Below are 22,032 nucleotides of genomic sequence, written 5' to 3'. Positions count from 1 at the left end.
CTCCAATTCTGATGTTCAAACTCTGGTTCACGCCTTCATCATGTCCCGTATCGATTATAGCAACTCTCTCTTATTGGTCTCCATGCAAAATCCATTCAAAACCTTAAGTACGTTCATAACTCTGCAGCCAGAATCCCCTCCGGCTCTCATCCCTCCTTTCTCTCCCAGCTGCAATTCAAAATTCTCTCTCTCTCTCCCTCTCCCTCTCCCTCCCTCCCTCTCTCTCTCTCTCTCTCTCTCTCTCTCTTCTCTCTCTGTGTCTCTCTCTATGTCTCTCTCTCTCTCTCCTCCTCTCTCTCTCCATCTCTCTATGTCTCTCTCTCTATGTCTCTCTCTCTCTCTCTATGTCTCTCTCTCTGTCTCTCTCTCTCTCTCTCCGTCTCCCCCTCTATCTCCCACCCCCCCCCTCTCCCCTCCCTCTCCCTTCCCTTCAGATTAAAACCATCCTGAGTGGCTTCATCATCCGAGGCTACCTGGGGAAGTGGACCCTGATCATAAAGACCATCACCCTGGTGTTGGCCGTCTCCTCGGGGCTCAGCTTAGGGAAGGAGGGTCCTCTGGTCCACGTAGCGTGCTGCTGCGCTAACATCCTGTGTCATCTCTTCACCAAATACAGAAAGAACGAGGCCAAGAGGCGAGAGGTACGATATGAAAGGGATAATAAATACTATCCCTCATATAATGTGTGTGTCTGGTCTCTATCTTCCTCTAATAAACTATAACTGTATATAATCTTTGTGTCTTGTGTGTAGGTGCTATCAGCAGCAGCGGCGGTCGGTGTGTCCGTAGCGTTCGGCGCTCCCATCGGAGGAGTCCTGTTCAGCCTGGAGGAAGTGAGTATGAGTAGTATTCATCAGGACCCGTCGTCTCTGACATCACAGAATAATGACTCGCACTCGACTTCATTTACAGTAAAAACACACAAACTAGGATCAACAGTAAATCTGATTATGACACTGGCATCTAACTGGGACTAACTGGGACCTAACTGGCACCTAACTGGGGCTAACTGGGACTAACTGGCTCCTAACTGGCACCTAACTGGGACTAACTGGGACTAACTGGCTCCTAACTGGGGCTAACTGGCTCCTAACTGGCTCCTAACTGGCACCTAACTGGCACCTAACTGGCACCAACTGGCACCAACTGGCACCAACTGGGACTAACTGGCTCCTAACTGGCTCCTAACTGGACCTAACTGGGACCTAACTGGGACCTAACTGGGACCTAACTGTGACTAACTGGCTCCTACTGGGACCTAACTGGGACCTAACTGTGACTAACTGTGACTAACTGGGACCTAACTGGGGACTAACTGGGACTAACTGGGACCTAACTGGGACCTAACTGGAACTAACTGGCTCCTAAATGGGACTAACTGGCTCCTAAATGGGACTAACTGGCACCTAACTGGCACCTAACTGGCACCAACTGGGACTAACTGGCACCAACTGGGACTAACTGGGACTAACTGGGACCTAACTGGGACCTAACTGGGACCTAACTGGCACCTAACTGGCTCCTAACTGGGACCTAACTGGGGACTAACTGGGACTAACTGGGACCTAACTGTGACTAACTGTGACTAACTGGGACCTAACTGGGGACTAACTGGGACTAACTGGGACCTAACTGGGACCTAACTGGAACTAACTGGCTCCTAAATGGGACTAACTGGCTCCTAAATGGGACTAACTGGCACCTAACTGGCACCTAACTGGCACCAACTGGGACTAACTGGCACCAACTGGGACTAACTGGGACTAACTGGGACCTAACTGGGACCTAACTGGGACCTAACTGGCACCTAACTGGCTCCTAACTGGGACCTAACTGGGGACTAACTGGGACTAACTGGGACCTAACTGGGACCTAACTGGGACCTAACTGGCTCCTAACTGGCTCCTAACTGGGACCTAACTGGGAACTAACTGGGACCTAACTGGGACTAACTGGCTCCTAACTGGGACTTAATGGGACTAACTGGGACCCAACTGAGACTAACTGGCACCTAACTGGCACCTAACTGGCACCTAACTGGGACCTAACTGGCACCTAACTGGGACTAACTGGCTCCTAACTGGGACCTAACTGGCTCCTAACTGGGACCTAACTGGGACCTAACTGGCACCTAACTGGGACTAACTGGCTCCTAACTGGGACTAAATGGGACTAACTGGCTCCTAACTGGCACCTAACTGGGACTAACTGGCTCCTAACTGGGACTTAACTGGCACCTAACTGGGAACTAACTGGGACCTAACTGGGACCTAACTGGGACCTAACTGGGACTAACTGGGACCTAACTGGGACCTAACTGGCACCTAACTGGCACCTAACTGGCACCTAACTGGGACCTAACTGGGACCTAACTGGGACCTAACTGGGACCTAACTGGCACCTAACTGGGACCTAACTGGGACCTAACTGGCACCTAACTGGCACCTAACTGGGACCTAACTGGCTCCTAACTGGCTCCTAACTGGCTCCTAACTGGCTCCTAACTGGCTCCTAACTGGCACCTAACTTGGACTAACTGGCTCCTAACTGGGACCTAACTGGGACCTAACTGGGGCCTAACTGGGGCCTAACTGGGACCTAACTGGGACCTAACTGGGACCTAACTGGGACTAACTGGGACCTAACTGGGACTAACTGGGACCTAACTGGGACCTAACTGGCACCTAACTGGGACCTAACTGGCGACTAACTGGGACCTAACTGGGACTAACTGGGACTTAACTGGCACCTAACTGGCACCTAACTGGGACTAAATGGGACTAACTAGCACCTAACTGGCACCAACTGGCACCAACTGGGACCTAACTGGGACCTAACTGGCACCAACTGGCACCAACTGGGACCTAACTGGGACCTAACTGGCACCTAACTGGGACTAACTGGGACTAACTGGGACCTAACTGGCACCTAACTGGGACCTAACTGGGACTAACTGGAACCTAACTGGGACTAACTGGCTCCTAACTGGCTCCTAACTGGCTCCTAACTGGCTCCTAACTGGCTCCTAACTGGCTCCTAACTGGCTCCAACTGGCACCTAACTGGGACCTAACTGGCACCTAACTGGCGACTAACTGGGACCTAACTGGGACTTAACTGGGACCTAACTGGCTCCAACTGGCACCTAACTGGGACCTAACTGGCACCTAACTGGCACCTAACCTTCCTTCCTTCATTCCTTCATTTCTTCCTTCCTTCCTTCCTTCCTTCTGTCTATCCTTCCTTCCTTCCTTCATTCTTTTCCTTCCTTCCTTTCCCACTTTCCTTTCTTTACATCTGTCCTTCCTCCCTTTCTTCCTTTCTTGCTTCCTTTCTCCCTTTCTTCCCTCATTTCTTCTTTTCTTCCTTCCTTTCTCTCTTCCTTCCCTCCTTCCCTCCTTCCTTCCTTCCTTCCTTCCTTCCTTACCTTACATCCTTTCCTTCAGATTTGTCTTATATTATGTTTATCTTTATACATTTATATTAGTTAAGAAGACGAGGATTTTCGGTTCCATCAGTCTCATCCTCTCTTCCTCCTCTTCCTCTTCCTCTTCCTCTTCCTCTTCCTCTTCCTCCCAGGTGAGCTACTACTTCCCCCTGAAGACTCTGTGGCGTTCGTTTTTCGCCGCGCTGGTCGCCGCCTTCACCCTCCGCTCCATCAACCCGTTCGGGAACAGCCGCCTGGTGCTGTTCTACGTGGAGTTTCACGCTCCGTGGCACCTGGTGGAGCTCGGCCCCTTCGTGCTGCTGGGCATCTTCGGAGGCCTGTGGGGGGCGCTGTTCATCAGGGCCAACATCGCATGGTGCCGCAGACGTGAGTTCATAAAACACACACACACACACACACACACACACACACACACACACACACACACACACAGGGAGAGGGGGGACATGAGGGGAGCGGGGCAGGAGGGGGCCGCTGAGGGGGGGTCAAGACGGACCACTTCCTTTCTTTCTTTTCCTTCCTTCCTTCCTTTCTTCAGTCTTTCTTCTTTTCTTCCCTCCTCCCTCCCTTCCTTCTTTCTTTCTTGCTTCCTTCCTTTCTTCTTTTCTTCCCTCCTTCCTTCCTTCTTTACTTCCTTCCTTTCGTCCTTCCTTCCTTCCTTCTTGTCCTTCCTTTCTCCTTTTCTTCCCTTCTTCCTGCCTCTCTTCCTTCCTTCCTTCCTTCCTTCCTTCCATCTTCCTTTTCTTCCCTCCTTCCTTCCTTCCTTCTGTAGGTTCAAATATTCGATAAGTTTCTCGTTGTTCAAAATATTAAAGTTCAAAATTAAATCAAATCAAAGATCATCAGGAGTCGTCCAGCTGAATGCAGTTAGAGTTTTATTGTCGACAGCAAAACCCGGAATCACGATACACAGACATAATCCATGCATGCATACGTGACACAAAGAGATAAGACTCTTGGGGAGTCTTTTTTATACTGTCAAAAGTTGTATCCCCGCCCATGTTTGGTGTACGTTTAACCAATCAGCTTTCTTCCAAAACATGATCTTACCCCTTGGCACCACATCTTGAGATGCCCTCACTGCAGGTGCATCGGCCTTATAAGGCCTTAAGTTTTGTTTTTTCCCTACACAGCTGCTGTTTTGCTCAGCAGATCTTGGCGCAAGTCATGTCAAGGTCACCCTGACCCGTTACCTTATTTCAACTGCATTCGTTTTCAATAATAGTGATTATAATGATTATAATAATGAAAATGAAAGTAATGCATATTTCATTTAAACACATATATTGTAGTTTTCATACTTATTCAATCATAAAGTACTTATTCACTTAGTAGTTGCAGAATCACATATACTTCTTCATTTAACATAATGCCTTCAGATATGATCACCTTTAGCATACGATGGTCAACAATCAAGTACCCTTTTAACAGATACAACATTGTTCATTATTAGTAATTATCCCCTAAATTTTACACTACATATCCCCCCTTTGTGACTTCATAGTCACACCAATGGGTTCCCCTAATAAGGGTTCAACTATGCACTTATTTTGCAACAGTACACATCAATTGGTTACAACCCCTTTAATGCTTCCAGAAAGTCTTAGAGAGTACACGTGAGGTTTTACATTTACTTCAAATACTTTCAATAATCTTTGGCTTTTATATCTACTTAATTTTTCATTGATTGTAGTTTAATATTTCCAGTACATGACTTGAAAGAATTAGTAGCATGTGAGGCCTCTAACTAAGTGCTTTCCGTACTTGACGTGTGTAAAACTTAAAACAGAAATACATGGTATAGCTGTACTTCTCCATGCAATCGATCAATTTAGTGAATTTAATGCAGTTAATCATTTCAGTAAGTTTCGATGCAGTTCACACAAATGTTTCAATGTTGGTCTTTTTCAGGCATGCAATTCGGTCCCTCTTTTGATTGGTACGTCACTGTCAGTTGGTGGCGCTGTACTGACAGTGCAGGTAGATCCCTCCCTGCCATTACATGGCAAGACAACTTCCAGACAGAAGAAGGAAACTGGCATCTTCTGTTGCCAGTTCTGTCTTATTTGTTCTCTTCTCTCTTTTGAGGACAATGAGCTGCCGTTTCTGCTGGCATGTCAGTGTATTTTGAAGCATCTGGGCCTTTCACCATTATTCACTCCTGTATTTATCTGCTCCTAACGTCATGCTGGTAAAGGCACAGGTGGTGCTTGATGATAGTTTGCCCTTCCAGATGGTCCTGGTCCCTCGATTCCTGGTACCGGAGGATCGGGTAGCCATGGTCCTACGATGACTCATGATGGGTTGCCTCCTATGATTGTCATGGTGTCTGGTCCCTGTGGACATGGCAAGTAGTGGCTCCCCTGGACCGGTTCACGAGGTTCCCCCTGTGGCCCAAGCATTGGTAGTAGTTGCTGGGCCTGGAAATCCTGGCTTGGCCCTGCTGTTGGATATGGATTGTTCTGCCACATGCTTATCTATCAGGATGATATTAAAGCAAGGATGAGTTCATTTATTTATGCCAACCAATGGGATCACTGGTGTCATTCCTCTCTTTCAACCATCGAAACCCTAAAAACAAGTCTCTATCTCTCCTTGTAATTTTCCACTGGTCTGGATCACCAGATTATTTCTTTCTTCCCCAACGATGTTTGTTTCCAATCACAATGTATGGCTCATCTGTATATTCCCTATACTTTTCATTATAGTGATCTGACAGCCTTTTTATTTCTGACTTTCCAAAGCTTTGTGTGCTGAAAAGTATTTCTACTCCCAGACATACAGAGTAACGGTGTACACACTATTTTTCTTTCAAATCCTATTTATACCAGAGGGGTATGTTGTGGTGTTTCATGCTCAATCCGTTGTCTAATTCATAAATTTGGATGTTCATTGCAAGTATTGTATATTCTGTATACGCATGGTCGCATTTTTAGTCGTCATGGGATATCCTTCTGAATGTACTAAATAGTTTAAGTGTTGTACGTGCATTTTGGATTTTTCTAAATTAATTGGTCCATATGGAAGTCTGTCTACTATGTCTTGTAATTTATCATTTTTCGTGCTAGAACGTCTTTGCCTTTTTATGTTGGGGTCTTTTACTTTTGTGTTTTGGTCTCTTATTGGTTGAAGCGTCCGTCATTTTGGTTTTTAGTGGTCTTCATATATCGGAGTCTCGGTGTCCTGATTGGAATATTACATTTGGGAGGTGACATACAATTGTTCATTAATTCCGTGAATTACTTTAATTGTCCAATTCATAAATCGCTCTTGATTATACCATAAGTAATTTTTTCATCTGCTGTTACGCGCAATATATTGTGCATTAATTGTTGGTCCTACTAATAGTATCCAGCCGGTTCCTTGACCTGACAAGAGGTGTCTGATTGGTCTGGTTGAAAACTCGGGAGCTCCACTTATAGTGGGGTTCCATTTGGTGTTGCAAATCCAGTAACTGAGTTTAAGGAATTGGGTGTGAGTTTCTTATAGGCATTATTATTCTTTTTCCTCATTAAACAGAGAGGATGTACCAGTCCGTCTGCTTTTACAGTCAGTGGTGGTACCCATGGTTCAAATTGGTTATCCAATCGTCTGGGACAAACTGTTAATTTCTGCTTTGCTGATTCGTCATTCCAGCTGGCCATTATCATTACACAGTAGGCAAAACAAGAAGTTTTGTTTCTACAGGCATCTTTTTCCATTGAGATTGGCATAACTATGGGCAGTGTTTTTGCATTGTAGCACACGATGTAGGTTTGATTACTTATTTGTCTAGTTGAAAACTTAAACCATTGGTACAAAATATTATTATTCCATCTGATTACTTCTGCTTGTTTGGATTAATGCAATGGGCGATTTTCATTAGTTCTCTAGCTTTAGCTTTTGTCATAATTTTGTTGTACTTGAGGTTAGCATACTGCTGGGTTGAGCACATCTTCACCACTTTCACTACTCCTTCTGTATTGCATTGTTTGTGAATTGGGTCACCTATTATTTTGGTGTTGTTCAGATCGATCAATTATCGCTTGGTTATGTGAAGCTAATTTTACGCATGTGAATTTCATCACTTTGTCAATTGGTATTATTTTTTGCTCTACGGCTGACACTCCAATTGCTAATGCACATTCAGTCCATTTTCTTGTTTTAACTTTAGGTTCTGGTACCAAATTGGATACCAAGTAATTTTATTTTCCAGTTGGGTGGCATTGGCCTTTTCAGGTTCATGCTGTACTGCTGTTGTCTCACTTGGGTCTCTGATCCTGCAGCAGTGACTTATATGGAACCAAACTTTCTTACCTTTGATTTTGTGATCAGTTGGAGTTGCTTAAAAGACTCTAAAGACCTTGTTGTCGGAGGTGTGTCCCACTTTCATTTGAACACCTTAACGTGGACCCAGTTCCCTGGTTTGATCTTCTACTGTGTACCTGGGATGTCTGCGTCTCTGTCCTTGGTTGCATCTTTTACCTGTTGAAATGTAACTTTTTGTATATATGCGTTTAGATGTTTGCAGAAAATTTCGTTGGTTTACTATTCAAGCAGAGGTCCATTATGGGGACCCTTTAAATAGGGAACCAGCATTGGTCTCCCTGTTATTTTTAAGCGTTATGCGTTGTTAAGCGTGTTAGTCTGTTAGTTTATGTTCGCATGAACACAAGCGCAAGCTGCAACAAATGCTTTTTCCATTGTATGAACTGATGGTATCTGGGAAACCAAACCTTTTAAAACTTTTTCACAAAAAATTTAGCTACCGAATCTATCAATCATTACCAAGATGTTCCCTTACCTTTTAGCACACTCTGTCACATCTACGTATTCCATCATCAGATGGTGAGATGCTCCAGTAGGTGGTGGGATGTGTGTGAGTGAAAATACTTTTATGTTATGGTGTGTACAAACATCACATTCTGCCAATGTTTTATCTACTGTTTGTGCCAAAAATGTTTTTTTTTTTTTTTTTATCAGACACTTTGGAGTCATGTTATCACCTCCCCCCTCGCGCAATGGCTGAAGCCATGCGCATTACAAATAACACACTTCATTAACAAAATAGGTAAAACACAGTATGTGTGAGCATTACGCCAAAAGCATTTCTGAGGTCCATCCTGAGTAATTTTGATAGCACTTCTTTCAAGCTACATTAATTCTTCATATACTTCTGCTTTGTCTTGGGCTGTTTTTAAAGATGCTTAAGTAGTGAGAGGCTCACAGTCTTTTAGCAACTTAATAATGGACCTATACAGGTACTAGGTGCAGCTTGTTTTGGTGGCTTCATCTACCAAATTGTTGCCTTTGGCTGTGAAAAAGATTGCTTTTTTGATGGGCTGCACATTTAATAATGACTAATGAATATCTTCTTAATAGTACTTGAATGGCTCCCCATGTATTACTGGTGCGCCATTAGCTCTTAAATAGCTTCTTTGTTTCCAGATGTAACTGTGTACATGACAGATTGTGTAGGCATGCTATGAATCTGTATATATGTTGAGACGCTTACCTGCTGCCAGTTTACATGCTGCAGTCAAAGCTTTGATGTCTGCTAACTGAGCTGAGAATGGTTGAGATAATTTAATCGCTTGGATTTCTGTGAAGGTGTCATCTGGCAGCAGCTGTACTATTGAATAACCTGCATGGGTACCTGTGGCGTCTCTAAAACAGGAACCATCAACCAACAAAGTAAGGTCTGCTGTTTATTGGTCGATTATGCATATCTTTTCGTGGGTTCAGAAACACATCAGTGGCTTGAAGACAATCATGTGGTGAGCCTTTTACAGGTGTCACCTGCGTTGCTGGGTTGATAGTGTTGCAGCGCTGAATTCTTAATACTGGTGCAGATAGTATTCCTGCATAAGTACAAAACTGGGGCTGGTGAGGAGAGCATGTAATTGATAAGATGTATACAGAATAGTTAACATAAACTGCCACTGCCTGCCCCTGACAACAGGGTGTCAGACCTGTCTTAATTTTGTCCAATTTAGTGTTGTAATAAGCTAATGGTTGCTTACCCGTTGTAGTTTCCTGCATTAGACCCATGCATACATAGTCAGTTCTTTCTGCAATATACAAGTGAAATGGTTAAGCATAGTCAGAATCACAGAGTACTGGAGCGGTCTGCATATCTGTTCAGGGCTTGAAAAGCACCTTCTGCCTCTGCTGTCCAAAATGAGTCAACAAAGGATTTTGTTGGACCTGCAGCTCTAATTATTCTTCTATGTGGGGCTGCTTTGATTACATAGACGCAAATCCACGGGTGACCATACCCTGCCATCCCAGGAAAAGCAACATTTGTCCAATCGTTTGCGGCTTGGAAGCTTTGGTTATAGTTTCCATTCTGTGAGGGAGCTATGCTCCTTTTTTTTTTGTTTCCATTCTACTGTCTTCCTAGCTATTGAACATTTATCTGGCATAATTGTAATTTGCCTCTACTGTTTTTGTGTCCCCCCTTTGCTAATGAAGTTAATAATACAATTGAATCTTTTTTGCATTGATCCTTGGTGGGGCAACATATTAGCAGGTCATATAAGTACTAAATTATTGTGCTCACCATATTTAGGAGCTGCAAGTCATTGGCTAACACTTTGTTTAAAATAAAGGGGCTATCGACATAGCCTTGTGTTAACCGAATGTACGTATACTGTTGGTTTTGATGAGTAAATGCAAACAGATATTGTGAGTCTAGATGCAGTGGTACACTAAAAAAATGCAGAGCATAGGTCTATTACTGTGTACAATTGAGCTGTTGGGGGAATGTTTGAAAGTAATGTGTGGGGGTCTGGGATGATGGGAGTGTCACCATCCACAATGGTGTTGATAGCACGCAGATCATGTATCAAACGATAATCATTTGAATGTGGCTTTTTAGTGGAAAGATGGGCATATTGCAAGGGCTCTGGGTCTTCATGAGCACTCCTGCTTTTAGCATACCTTCAATGGTTGGTCTGATGCCATCTATAGCATGTTGTTTCAGTGGATATTGTCTTTGATGCGGAACTCTGTTCCATATTTAAGATAAGCGTGACGTGTGCTGCAGAGTCTGGGACCTGGAACCACTGTTGTAATTTGGGCAGAAGGTTCACTGCTGCTGCTGTTCCTTGTGGTTCCACATATATGTTCAAACTGAACATATAAACAGGTTTTTTGTTGATCATTTCTTCCCAACATTTCTCATAGTCCGCGTGTTCTTGTGTTTTATCATACATCAGGGTACAGTGTAACAGTGATAGAGGTTTATGCACTGCTCCCATCTGTTTCAATGTCCAGTTTCTCCAGGTCTCCCACTTTTGGTTCAGTTCTGATTTTGGAGGCCATTGGATCCAGTATACAGCTGGTTGTGTTAAGGTGTCGATTTTTTCCATTACTCGTACTGGCATTAGCCGATACGTATTATCACTTGGAAAGTCCACCTTCAATCCTTCTTGTGTGCATATAATGTTGGCTTTTAATGGGCATAAGATGTCTCGTTCCAACAGGTTGATGGGGGTATTTATATATTTATATAACAGGGACGCTGTTATTGAGTTTCCTGTGATGAACATCGGTACAGGTTGAGTTAGGGGTATTATTTGTGTTTTCCCAGAGAGGCCTACGGTCTTGACAGATGATCCTGACAGGGAGAGTTTGGAGCCAGTATTTTCGATGCAGGAACAGGTTGCCCCTGTATCTACCATAAATGAATGTTCTTGATTTTGTATCATTACTGATATTGTTGGCTCTTCTTGTGGTTGCATTGAAACCACTGGTGTCATGGACTCCATGTCAGGCTTCTCTGGGCACCCCTATTGCCACTCCTGGGCTGGTCCTATACCTGGATTGGTGGGACAGTTTCTTTGGATGTGTCCCTTTCCTCCGCACCCCCAACATGTTGCATCTTCATGTAGGCCTCTGCGTTGTCTTTTTGGGGCCTGGAAATGGTCGTATTGGTTTGGTCTGTGCCCTTGCCCTCTTTGATATGAACCGCCTCTTTGTATTGGTCTTCCTCTTTGCCTCCATTGTTCTCCATGATGAGCTTCCATTCTGGGTTGGGGTTGGTTCATGTGTCTATAGACAGGTGGCTGTGCAACAGGTGATGCTATTTGCTCAGTTGTTCGTGGAGCTCGTTTTTGGTTCTGTGGTGAGGGTCCTGTTGGGCTTGGCGGCGCCATTGCGGTGGTTTGTACTTGCTTTGTATTTAGTTCTTGTAAATGCAGCTGTGTCAGTTTATCAGTCAGGTGTTTGCTTGCTTCTATTTCATCACTACAGGTGGCTTCAGAGGTTCTTTCCTTAGGCCACTGTAATCTTCCTGATGTGCATTCATGCCATTTTTCATGAAGAGTCTAATCTGCTTATCATGATCTGGTTGCATTCTCACCACCATTGCCAATGGAGTTGACACACCTTCCCCTTTTACCAATTTAGCCCCCATGTATCCCTTTCCTGCTTCATCCTCTTGTCTAGAATCTTCTGACTGTCCTTCCTCTCTTGTTCTGATCCACACAACTATTTTGCCTGCAGTGACTCCTGGTTTGAGTCTCTTTTCTCGTGTGGGGTTATACTTCACATCCTCAGTGCCGTCTTCTGTGAATGTTTTGGTAATACTACTAAATTTACCTGTTTCCCATTTTACTTTTCTGGGGATGACAGTGATGTCCAGCCACGGATCTACTGCCCCTCTGTTTCTTCCCTTCAAGGTCAATCCTTCTGGAATTCCTAGAATAGGACTCAATGGGATAATAATTTTAGACATTGGATTATTACAGAGTTGTTCTAATATTGGTGTTAATGTTCGGGGAATCCAAATTTTCTGTAACACTTCTGTCCATGATACTGCAGGAAATTCTCTCTCAATCTCTACTAAGTTAACAATTTTGGTCAGGCGCCACAGCTTTTGACTGACTACTTGTTCAGTTTGCCATTGTTCTGCTCCCCTCTCATCAATGTAAGTGTGTTCAAGCCAAAAATGTGTTCTTACTCCCATGGTATCATTACTTCCGTCTGTGACACAATTATCATTTATTACACCTTCATCTTCACTACTATCGCTTGCTTCCATAATAGTGTTACTATGCTCTTGTCAGTATGATGTAGTCATTTAGGTGAATGTGTATGTGATTGAAGGTTGGTGTATGTGTGTCAAATGATGTCCCTTCAAGTCACATAAATGAGTAAGAGTGTATGATGTATGAGTGTGAGTGTGAGTGTATGTGTGTGTGTGCGCGTGCGTGTGTGTGTGTCTCAGGGAAACATGTGAGTATTTACTATTCAACACGTCTGAGTGTGTGTGTGTGAGTGTATGTGTGTATGTATGCTTGTGTGAGTGTGTACGAAACAAGTTTTAGTGTATGGTGTGTGTGTGTGTGTGTTGCTGTGGTGTCCGATTAAGACACAAACAAGTTTGAGTGTATGATTCGTGTGTGTGTGTGTGTGTGTGTGTGTGTGTGTGTGTGTGTGTGTATGTGAAAACAAGTTTGAATATGTGGTGTATGTGTGTGTGTGTGTGCGTGGTCACGTGCGGCTGCAGGTGCAGGGCACGTGTGTGTGTGTGAGATTCAAAAGTTGAAGATTGTGTGTGTGTGTGAGTAAACGTGTGTGTGTGTGTGTCTCTCAGGCCTGTGTGTGTATGTGCACTTCGAAGGCTTGCACTGGGTAAAAATGTGTGTGCGTATCTCGGGCCTGGGTGTATGTACGTGTGTACGCCTCAACTAGTTCTATCCAGGCCTGTATGTGTGTACGTGTGTGCACGTTCAAGGTTTTCGTGAGTGTCTCTGTATGTGTGTGTGTGTGTGCATGAGCACAGGGCTGTACCCAGGCACGTGTGGGGGTGTGCGTATGTGTGGGTGTGAGCACAGAGGAGACAGAGCCTCTGTGCTGTATGTGTTTAGGAGAGAGGAAAAAGAGTTTCTGTACAGGAGATTTGACTGCAGTCGAGAAAATGAGAACGGTAAAAGATATTATCTATGTCCATATACCGTCACACAACCGCTTAAACACGCAGATTAGTCAAGACAGTTTCAGTACACAGATTTACACGTAGTTTATGTACAAAGCATCCCTACGAATACCAAGAGTTTTAAACTTTCAACAAACAAATCACAAAGTGATATACGCTCGTGAATCAACCCGTGACAATCATGATATCGGTCCTGATCAAATCCGTTGACAGCCCTACTTCACACGTACAGACCTACTAAGTGTTTTGTGCTGCTCCCGAGGGCGCAGGTTATAAAATAAAACAAAAACACTATGATTCAGCGGCTCGAACCACTCCAATCTCCGTCAATTCACGGCTTCATTCACACACACTTCCGTTCTATTCTTTCAAAATAAACCACCATGCATACACTGCACAAATACTCAAATCAAACAAAGCTTTATACACATTCAATGCTGTTAATTAAACACAATTTTATATACAAAACCGGTTATAACAAAATTATTATTGTTACTCGTTTCTACTTTGACACACTTGTTTTTCAGCAAGAAATATTTACAGTCTGCCTAGGACTTTTATTCTTTAATCTAAGTGTTTTTGTAACGCGTATGTTTTCTTTACTTTGATGAAGATATATTTTGATTTTCGAATCGCTAGAGTTTAGTTTTTATGATGTTCTGTTTATTTTATTTTATCTTCTCTGATTTAACTTTGTTTTTACTTTTTATCTTCTTAATTTTGACTTGACTTCAGCTGATTTCTGCATGCTCATGGCTACTGGCACTATTCTTTTTTTTTTCAATAGTCTGAGCCTAGTAAGCCTTTTTATGATTACTGGTCCTATTCTTTGAATAATAGTCTAAACCTAGTAATTCTCTTTATGATTACTGGTCCTATTCTTTGAATAATAGTCTAAACCTAGTAATTCTCTTTATGATTACTGGTCCTATTCTTTGAATAATAGTCTAAACCTAGTAATTCTCTTTATGATTACTGGTCCTATTCTTTGAATAATAGTCTAAACCTAGTAATTCTCTTTATGATTACTGGTACTATTCTTTGAATAATAGTCTAAACCTAGTAATTCTCTTTATGATTACTGGTACTATTCTTTGAATAATAGTCTAAACCTAGTAATTCTCTTTATCTGCTCGTCAGCAGTAACAGACCTAATGGTTACAGTCTTAACCACCACTGCTTTGTTGTTAAAAATAGCAGTAGTTGTTAATTCTCAACCTCTAGATGATTATTTTACAAGCCAAACATACAACATGCAACTAATTTTATCTGAAAATAATTGTCCCTTACTTACACTGATACATTACTATCTCCTCCTGACCCTCTGCACTTACGGTTTTCCCTCTACAGATATTTTCACTTCTTCTCTATATAACAGATGACTGCTGTGTTGCTTCAATTCTTTCGCTCTTATCGCCAGCCAAAACCTCCCCCTCAAACACAAGGTCGGCGACAAGCCAACATACAACATGCAAAATTTACTTTGTCTCAAAACTCAGAACCATCCACACTCTGTTCCACTTGTAATGTATTGAGTTAATAATCATGGACACAAAGACATACGAACATACAACACAGACGGGTGCATTCAGCTTTCCGTAACTCCCTTTTTTTCTTTTGATGGTTTTAGCGGTTGTTCTTTTTCTTTTTTCAACATTAACTTTTGTGTCAAATTAGTTCGGTGCGTGGGCCGTTATAGGTTCTTATCTTTTTGGGTGGACTCCCTTCACATCTGCTCACTCAGCGACTCAAATTTGCAGATATAAAAAAATAGGCTCTGCTTACCTTTTTAATTTTGAGGGCCCGATAGCTGGAGCGCAGATGGAAAAGTTGTCCCCCCGTTGATAACAATCCGTCGGCCACAACGTGTCCCGTCTGAAGGGTGCCAATTTATGTAGGTTCAAATATTCGATAAGTTTCTCGTTGTTCAAAATATTAAAGTTCAAAATTAAATCAAATCAAAGATCATCAGGAGTCGTCCAGCTGAATGCAGTTAGAGTTTTATTGTCGACAGCAAAACCCGGAATCACGATACACAGACATAATCCATGCATGCATACGTGACACAAAGAGATAAGACTCTTGGGGAGTCTTTTTTATACTGTCAAAAGTTGTATCCCCGCCCATGTTTGGTGTACGTTTAACCAATCAGCTTTCTTCCAAAACATGATCTTACCCCTTGGCACCACATCTTGAGATGCCCTCACTGCAGGTGCATCGGCCTTATAAGGCCTTAAGTTTTGTTTTTTCCCTACACAGCTGCTGTTTTGCTCAGCAGATCTTGGCGCAAGTCATGTCAAGGTCACCCTGACCCGTTACCTTATTTCAACTGCATTCGTTTTCAATAATAGTGATTATAATGATTATAATAATGAAAATGAAAGTAATGCATATTTCATTTAAACACATATATTGTAGTTTTCATACTTATTCAATCATAAAGTACTTATTCACTTAGTAGTTGCAGAATCACATATACTTCTTCATTTAACATAATGCCTTCAGATATGATCACCTTTAGCATACGATGGTCAACAATCAAGTACCCTTTTAACAGATACAACATTGTTCATTATTAGTAATTATCCCCTAAATTTTACACTACACTTCCTTCCTTCATTCCTTCCTTTCTTCCTTCCATCTGTCCTTCTGCCTTTCTTCTTGTCCTTCCTTCCTCTCTTTCTTCCTTCCTTCCCTCCTTTATTTCTTATCCCCTTTCCCTTCCTTCCTTTCTGTCTTGCCTGTCTTCTTTTTGTTTGTTCGTTCGTTCCTCCCTTCCTTCCTTACTCTCTTTCCTCTTTCCTTCCTTCCTTCCTTCCTTTCTTTCTTTCTTCCTTCCTTCCTCTTCATTCCTTCCCTCCTTCCCTCCATTCTTTCTTAGCCCCTTTTCCTTCCTTCCTTTCTCTCTTGCCTGTCTTCTTTTCGTTCCTTCCGTCCTTCCTCCCTTCCTTCCTTACACTCTTTCTTCCCTCCTTTCTTATTTTCTTCCGTCCTTCCTCTCTTTCTTCCCTCCTTCCTTCCATGGCCCTTGAACTAAAATCAGTTTGATCTCCCTGCTCTAAAACCACTTTCTTTACCTTTTTGTTTCTCATCTCCAATTCAAATGAATTTACCCCCCCTCAGGTAAGACCACCCGTCTGGGTCACTACCCGGTCATCGAGGTGTTGGTTGTCGCCGCTCTCACCGCCATCGTGGCCTATCCGAACAGCTACACCAGGATGAGCGGAGCCGAGCTGATCTCTGAGCTCTTCAACGACTGTTCGCTGCTCGACTCGTCGCAGCTCTGCGGCTACAAACAGGTCAGCTGACAGGAAGTAGAGCGACGCTTTGGTGGGAGGTCAAAGGTCAAATGTTGAAGTTTAAATGTTTTACATCATAGAGCAGAACAGAGGACTTAATATGATCTACTGTTAAAGAGATGGAAGGAAGGAAGGAAGGAAGGAAAAGAAGACAGGCAGAAAGGAAGGGAGGAAGGAGTGATGAAAAGAAGGAAGGAAGAAAGGGATGAAGGAAGGATGGATGAAAAGAAGCGAAGGCGATAGGAAGGAAAGGAGGCAAGGAAGGAAGGAAGGAAAAGAAAACAGGCAGAAAGGAAGGAAGGAAGAAGGGATGAAAAGAAGGAAGAAAGGGAGGATGGACAGATGGAAGGAAGGAAGGAAGGAATCACAGATGGAAAAAAGGGAAAGGGAATAGGGAGGAAAGGAAGGAAGGAAAATAAGACGGACAGGAAAGATGGAAGATAGGAGGGACGAAAGAAAGGAAGGAAGGATAGATGAAAAGAAGGGAAATGGGATAGGAAGGGAGGAAGAAAGGATAGATGGATGGATGGATGGAAAGAAAGGATAAGAAAGGAAAAGAAAGTAAGGAAAAGAAGACTGCAGGAAAAATGGAAGGTAGGAGGGAAGAAAAGAAGGAAGGAAGGAAGGAAGAAAGGGAGGAAGGACGGATGGATGGAAGGAAGGAAGGAATCACCGATGGAGGAAAGGGAATAGGAAGGAATGACTAGATGGAAGGAGGGAGGAAAGGAAGGAAAGAAGGAAGGAAGGACAGATGGTCATGATATTATTTTATTTTTTCCTTTAAAGAGGTTTTAAAAACTCATTAAAGTTGTTCTTAAACATGTTTATTAAATTATAATAATATAATATTTTCTCTCTCACACTCACACACACACACACACACACACACACACACACACACACACACACACACACACACACACACACACACCTTCCAGCCAACCAACGTATCAGAGACAGGTGTGGGGAACAGTCTGGCGGACCGGCCGGCGGGTCCGGGTCTCTACACGGCTCTGTGGCAGCTGTCTCTGGCCTTAGTGTTCAAGATCATGATCACCGTCATTACCTTTGGCATGAAGGTACGTGGAGGCACACACACACACACACATACATTGAAACACACACATACACTGAAACACACACACACACTGAAACACACACACACAGTGAAACATACACACACACAAACACACACACACACTGAAACACACACACACTGAAACAAACACACACTGAAAGACACACACACACACACACACACACTGAAACACACACACTGTAACACACAAACACACACTGAAACACACACATACATTGAAACACGCACACACACACTGAAACACACATACACTGAAACACACACTGAAACACACACTGAAACACACACTGAAACACAAACACACACACTGAAACACAAACACACACACTGAAACACACACACACTGAAACAAACACACACACACTGAAACACACACACACACACACTGAAATACACACACACACACACTGAAACACACACACACTGAAACACACACACACTGAAACACACACACACACACTGAAACACACATACACACACACACACACACACACACACACACACACACTGAAATACACACACACACACACTGAAACACACATACACACACACACACACACACACACACACTGAAATACACACACACACACACTGAAACACACACACACTGAAACACACACACACTGAAACACACACACACACACTGAAACACACATACACACACACACACACACACACACACACACACACTGAACTCTGGGGTTCACACAAAGTCAGGAAAACCAACCTTGTGGGGACCAGGCCTATCAGGAGTCTGTTTGCTATTGATTCCAATGCTATGGTTAATAATATGTCAGGTTTCGGTCCCCGCCAGGATAGAAAAACGCACACACGCACACACACACACACACACACACACACACACACACACACACACACACACACACACACCCACACACACACACACACCCACACACACACACACATATTACAGGCTGGATGAGATTTTGGTTTCTTCTAATTTCTCATAATTTCATCCTCAGTGTAACTCATCGTGTGAGAATCCCAGACTAGCATCTGTCTTTAATTCATTCTGATCTTTGAGTTTTTGAAGCTGAGTCCTAATTTCCTTTCACCTCATCATTACTCATGTTTGCCCGTCTCACAGTTCTCAGCTCTCAGATGAAGTTTAACTTTTCTGAGCCTGTTTGGATCTTTTCTGTGCGTGTTTTCTCCGCTGAGTCAGAGCAACATGACTCACCATCATGAGACTGGGAGGTTTTACTGGTCGTTAATGTTGATTGGAGGGAAAGATTTTAATTTTGAAGCATTTTGTGAATATAGAGCAAGAAACCTTTTTTTCTAAATAATTTGTGACAAATGATAGTGTTGCATTGCTAAAAGTGGATTATATTTATTCTACATTTAAGTGTGTGTGTGTGTATATATAATCAGATTTTAATGAAAAAACACTGGTTACACCACTAGGACACTGTGTTGCATCAACTCATTGATTTGTGTGTTTAACCCTCCTGTTGGGAGGGAAGAAATTAGGAAAGGAAGGGAGGAATGAGGAAGGAAAAGAGGGAGGGAGGGAGGGAGGGAGGGAGAAGGAAGGGAGGGGGGGAAGAAGGAAGGAAAGGAGGGAAGAGAAGGAGAAGGAAGGAAGGGAGGGAGGAAGAAGGAAGGAAAGGGAGGAAGAAGGAAGGAAAGGGAGGAAGAAGGAAGGAAAGGAGGGAAGGGAGGAAGAAGGAAGGAAAGGAGGGAAGGGAGGAAGGAAAGGAGGGAAGGGAGGAAGAAGGAAGGGAAGGGAGGAAGAAGGAAGGAAAGGAAGGAAGGGAGGAAGGGAGGGAGGAGGAAGGAAGGGAGGGAGAAGGAAGGAAGGAAGGGGGTTCGAGGAAGGAAAGGATGGAAGAAGGAAGGAAATGAGGGAGGAAGGATGGAAGGGAAGGAAAGGAGGGAAGAAGGAAGGAAATGAGGGAGGAAGGATGGAAGGGAAGGAAAGGAGGAAGGAAATGAGGGGAGGGAGAAGGAAGGAAGGAAGGGAGAAGGAAGGAAAGGAGGGGAGAGAGAAGGAAGGAAAGGAAAGAAGGAAGGAGGGAGACAGGAAAAGGGGAAGGGAGCAAGGAAGGACAGAGGAAGGAGGGAAGGGAGGATGGAAAGGAAGGAAGGAAAAGAGAGAGGGAGGGAGGGAGGAAGGACAGATGGAAGGAAGGAAGGAAGAAAGGGAGGAAGGGAGGAAGAAGAAACAGTCAAAACAGGCGGGGTTAATTTGACCCGGGAGGACGACAGGAAGGTTAAAAAGAATCACTTAATCACCATCTTTCTTTGTCTTCTCCTCTCCTTTCATCCCTCCCTCCCTCTCTCCATCCCTCCCTCCATCCCTCCCTCCCTCCAGGTTCCCTCTGGTCTGTTCATCCCCAGCATGGCGGTGGGAGCCATCGCGGGCCGGTTGCTAGGCGTCGGCATGGAGCAGCTGGCCTACTACAACCGTGACTGGTTCCTGTTTAAGGGCTGGTGCTCTCCTGGAGCCGACTGCATCACTCCAGGGCTCTACGCCATGGTGGGAGCTGCCGCCTGTCTAGGTGAGGAGAGAGGTTGGGTTTCCTTCCGTCCTTCCTTCCTTCCTTCCTTCCTTCCTTCCTTCCGTCTATCCCTCCTTCCTTCCTTCCTTCCTTCTTATCCCCTTTCCCTTCCTTCCTTCTTTCCTTCCTTCCTTCCCGTCTTTCTTCCCTCCTTCCTTCCTTCCTTCCTTCCTTCTTATCCCCTTTCCCTTCCTTCCTTCTTTCCTTCCTTCCTTCCCGTCTTTCTTCCCTCCTTCCTTCCTTTCCTTCTTATCCCATTTCCCTTATTTCCATCTGTCCTTCCTCCCTTCCTTCCTTTCTCTCTCTCTCTCTCTCTCTCTCTCTCTCTCTCTCTCTCTCTCTCTCTCTCTCTCTCTCTCTCTCTCTCTCTCTCTCTCTCTCTCTCTCTCTCTCTCTCTCTCTCTCCCTTCCTTCCTACCTTCCTCCCCCCCCCCCCTCTCTCTCTCTCCCTTCCTTCCTCTCTTCCTTCCCTCCTTCCTTAATCACTATGTGCATGAGATAGGAGAGACAGATCAATGTGTTTTCTGTTGACTGTGAAGCTCAAGTTAAATCAACCAGCAGAGTGTATGGGCTCAGTTAGACGGGGGGGGGGCAGGCAGCGTGAGGGGCATCGTGAGGGTCTCAGATATCCAGAAAGCAGCTGGTAATAGATGAAAGGAACCAGGCGGTCTTCGGCGGTCTTGATCAGGGATGGGTTTTTGACGTTTTTCGCATGCCTCCCCCTGCGGTGGTATTCTGAGCACGTACTACTGGGATAGAGATTACATGTTCACTGTCTGACTCAGGAATTTATCTGGGTGCTTTTTTTGGGGGGAGCAGGTGGATGATGGAGGGGCGGGGTCGTTCGCTGACCCGGTGACAGGGTTGGGGGATATTTAGGTGGGTTTGAGCCCCTAAAGTCTTATTTTTCTGGGTACAAGTGAGAAAAAAGTTTTATCTCTAATTTTATTTCATCAACCTGCTTCATTCTGTATTATTCCCATATACAGACACTCAGTTTAAGACTATTTTTTTAACCTTCCTGTTGTCCTCACGGGTCAAAATTGACCCAAAATTAAAAGACGTTAAATCAAAATTGTGGTATACTTTCATCTAAATCAGGATTATTGACTATAACTTCAAAATGTATGTGTTCTGGTCCTCTGAAATGAGGCCAACGTGGAAGTAACTTAGAACTGCATTCTATCAAAAGGCCACCAGGGGGCGACCGTCTCTATACAAGTCAATGGAGAATTCACCAACTTCTCACTTGATTTCTAACCTCAGTAAACGTTTTCAAAATGTGTTTATGGTCTCAATCGCTAGTTTAAAGCCTTCTTCAATGCAGTATGATGTTCATTTGGGACATTTTGGCCTCCCTGATTTTATATGTGACGATAAAGCAGGGTATGCATTAGGGCGTGGCTACGTCCTGATTGACAGGTTGATTGACCAATGTCCTCGAGATCCGAGATCCAGCCCTCGTAACCATAGCAACCTCCCCGCTCCGCCCATGGCCCCGCCTCATGCCCATATAAGCAGAATCCGTGTTTTTATTTTTCCCAGCATGCACCTGAAAATTTCAAGATGGCGCTGCCTAGATTCGAAACTATTGGCTTCCGAGCAGCAGTCCACAAACCAATGGGTGACGTCACGGATGTTACGTCCATTTCTTTTATACAGTTTATGATCTCTGCACACCTGAGTAGTAGCAGGTGCAACCAAAGATTGAAACAAATACTCCTTTCACACTGTCTCGCT

General features: G+C 43.9%; 1 protein-coding gene across 1 annotated transcript; it reads left to right on the top strand.

The window, feature by feature from the left end:
- Window positions 1-434: 434 nt before the first annotated feature.
- On the top strand, window positions 435-20,292 carry LOC128354789 (H(+)/Cl(-) exchange transporter 5-like; the record flags this gene model as incomplete). Its single annotated transcript, XM_053314945.1, has 6 exons — window positions 435-641; window positions 753-833; window positions 3,579-3,813; window positions 16,493-16,668; window positions 17,607-17,747; window positions 20,106-20,292. Coding segments are annotated over 6 exons (1,027 nt in total), but the record flags the coding sequence as incomplete, so codon positions are not given.
- Between the last annotated feature and the right edge of the window lie 1,740 nt (window positions 20,293-22,032).

This window comes from Scomber japonicus, unplaced genomic scaffold (assembly GCF_027409825.1).
Source record: "Scomber japonicus isolate fScoJap1 unplaced genomic scaffold, fScoJap1.pri scaffold_589, whole genome shotgun sequence".
Classification (NCBI taxonomy): Eukaryota; Metazoa; Chordata; class Actinopteri; order Scombriformes; family Scombridae; genus Scomber; species Scomber japonicus.
Note: the sequence above shows the minus strand (reverse complement) of the source record. Positions and strands in the feature narration are given on the sequence as shown.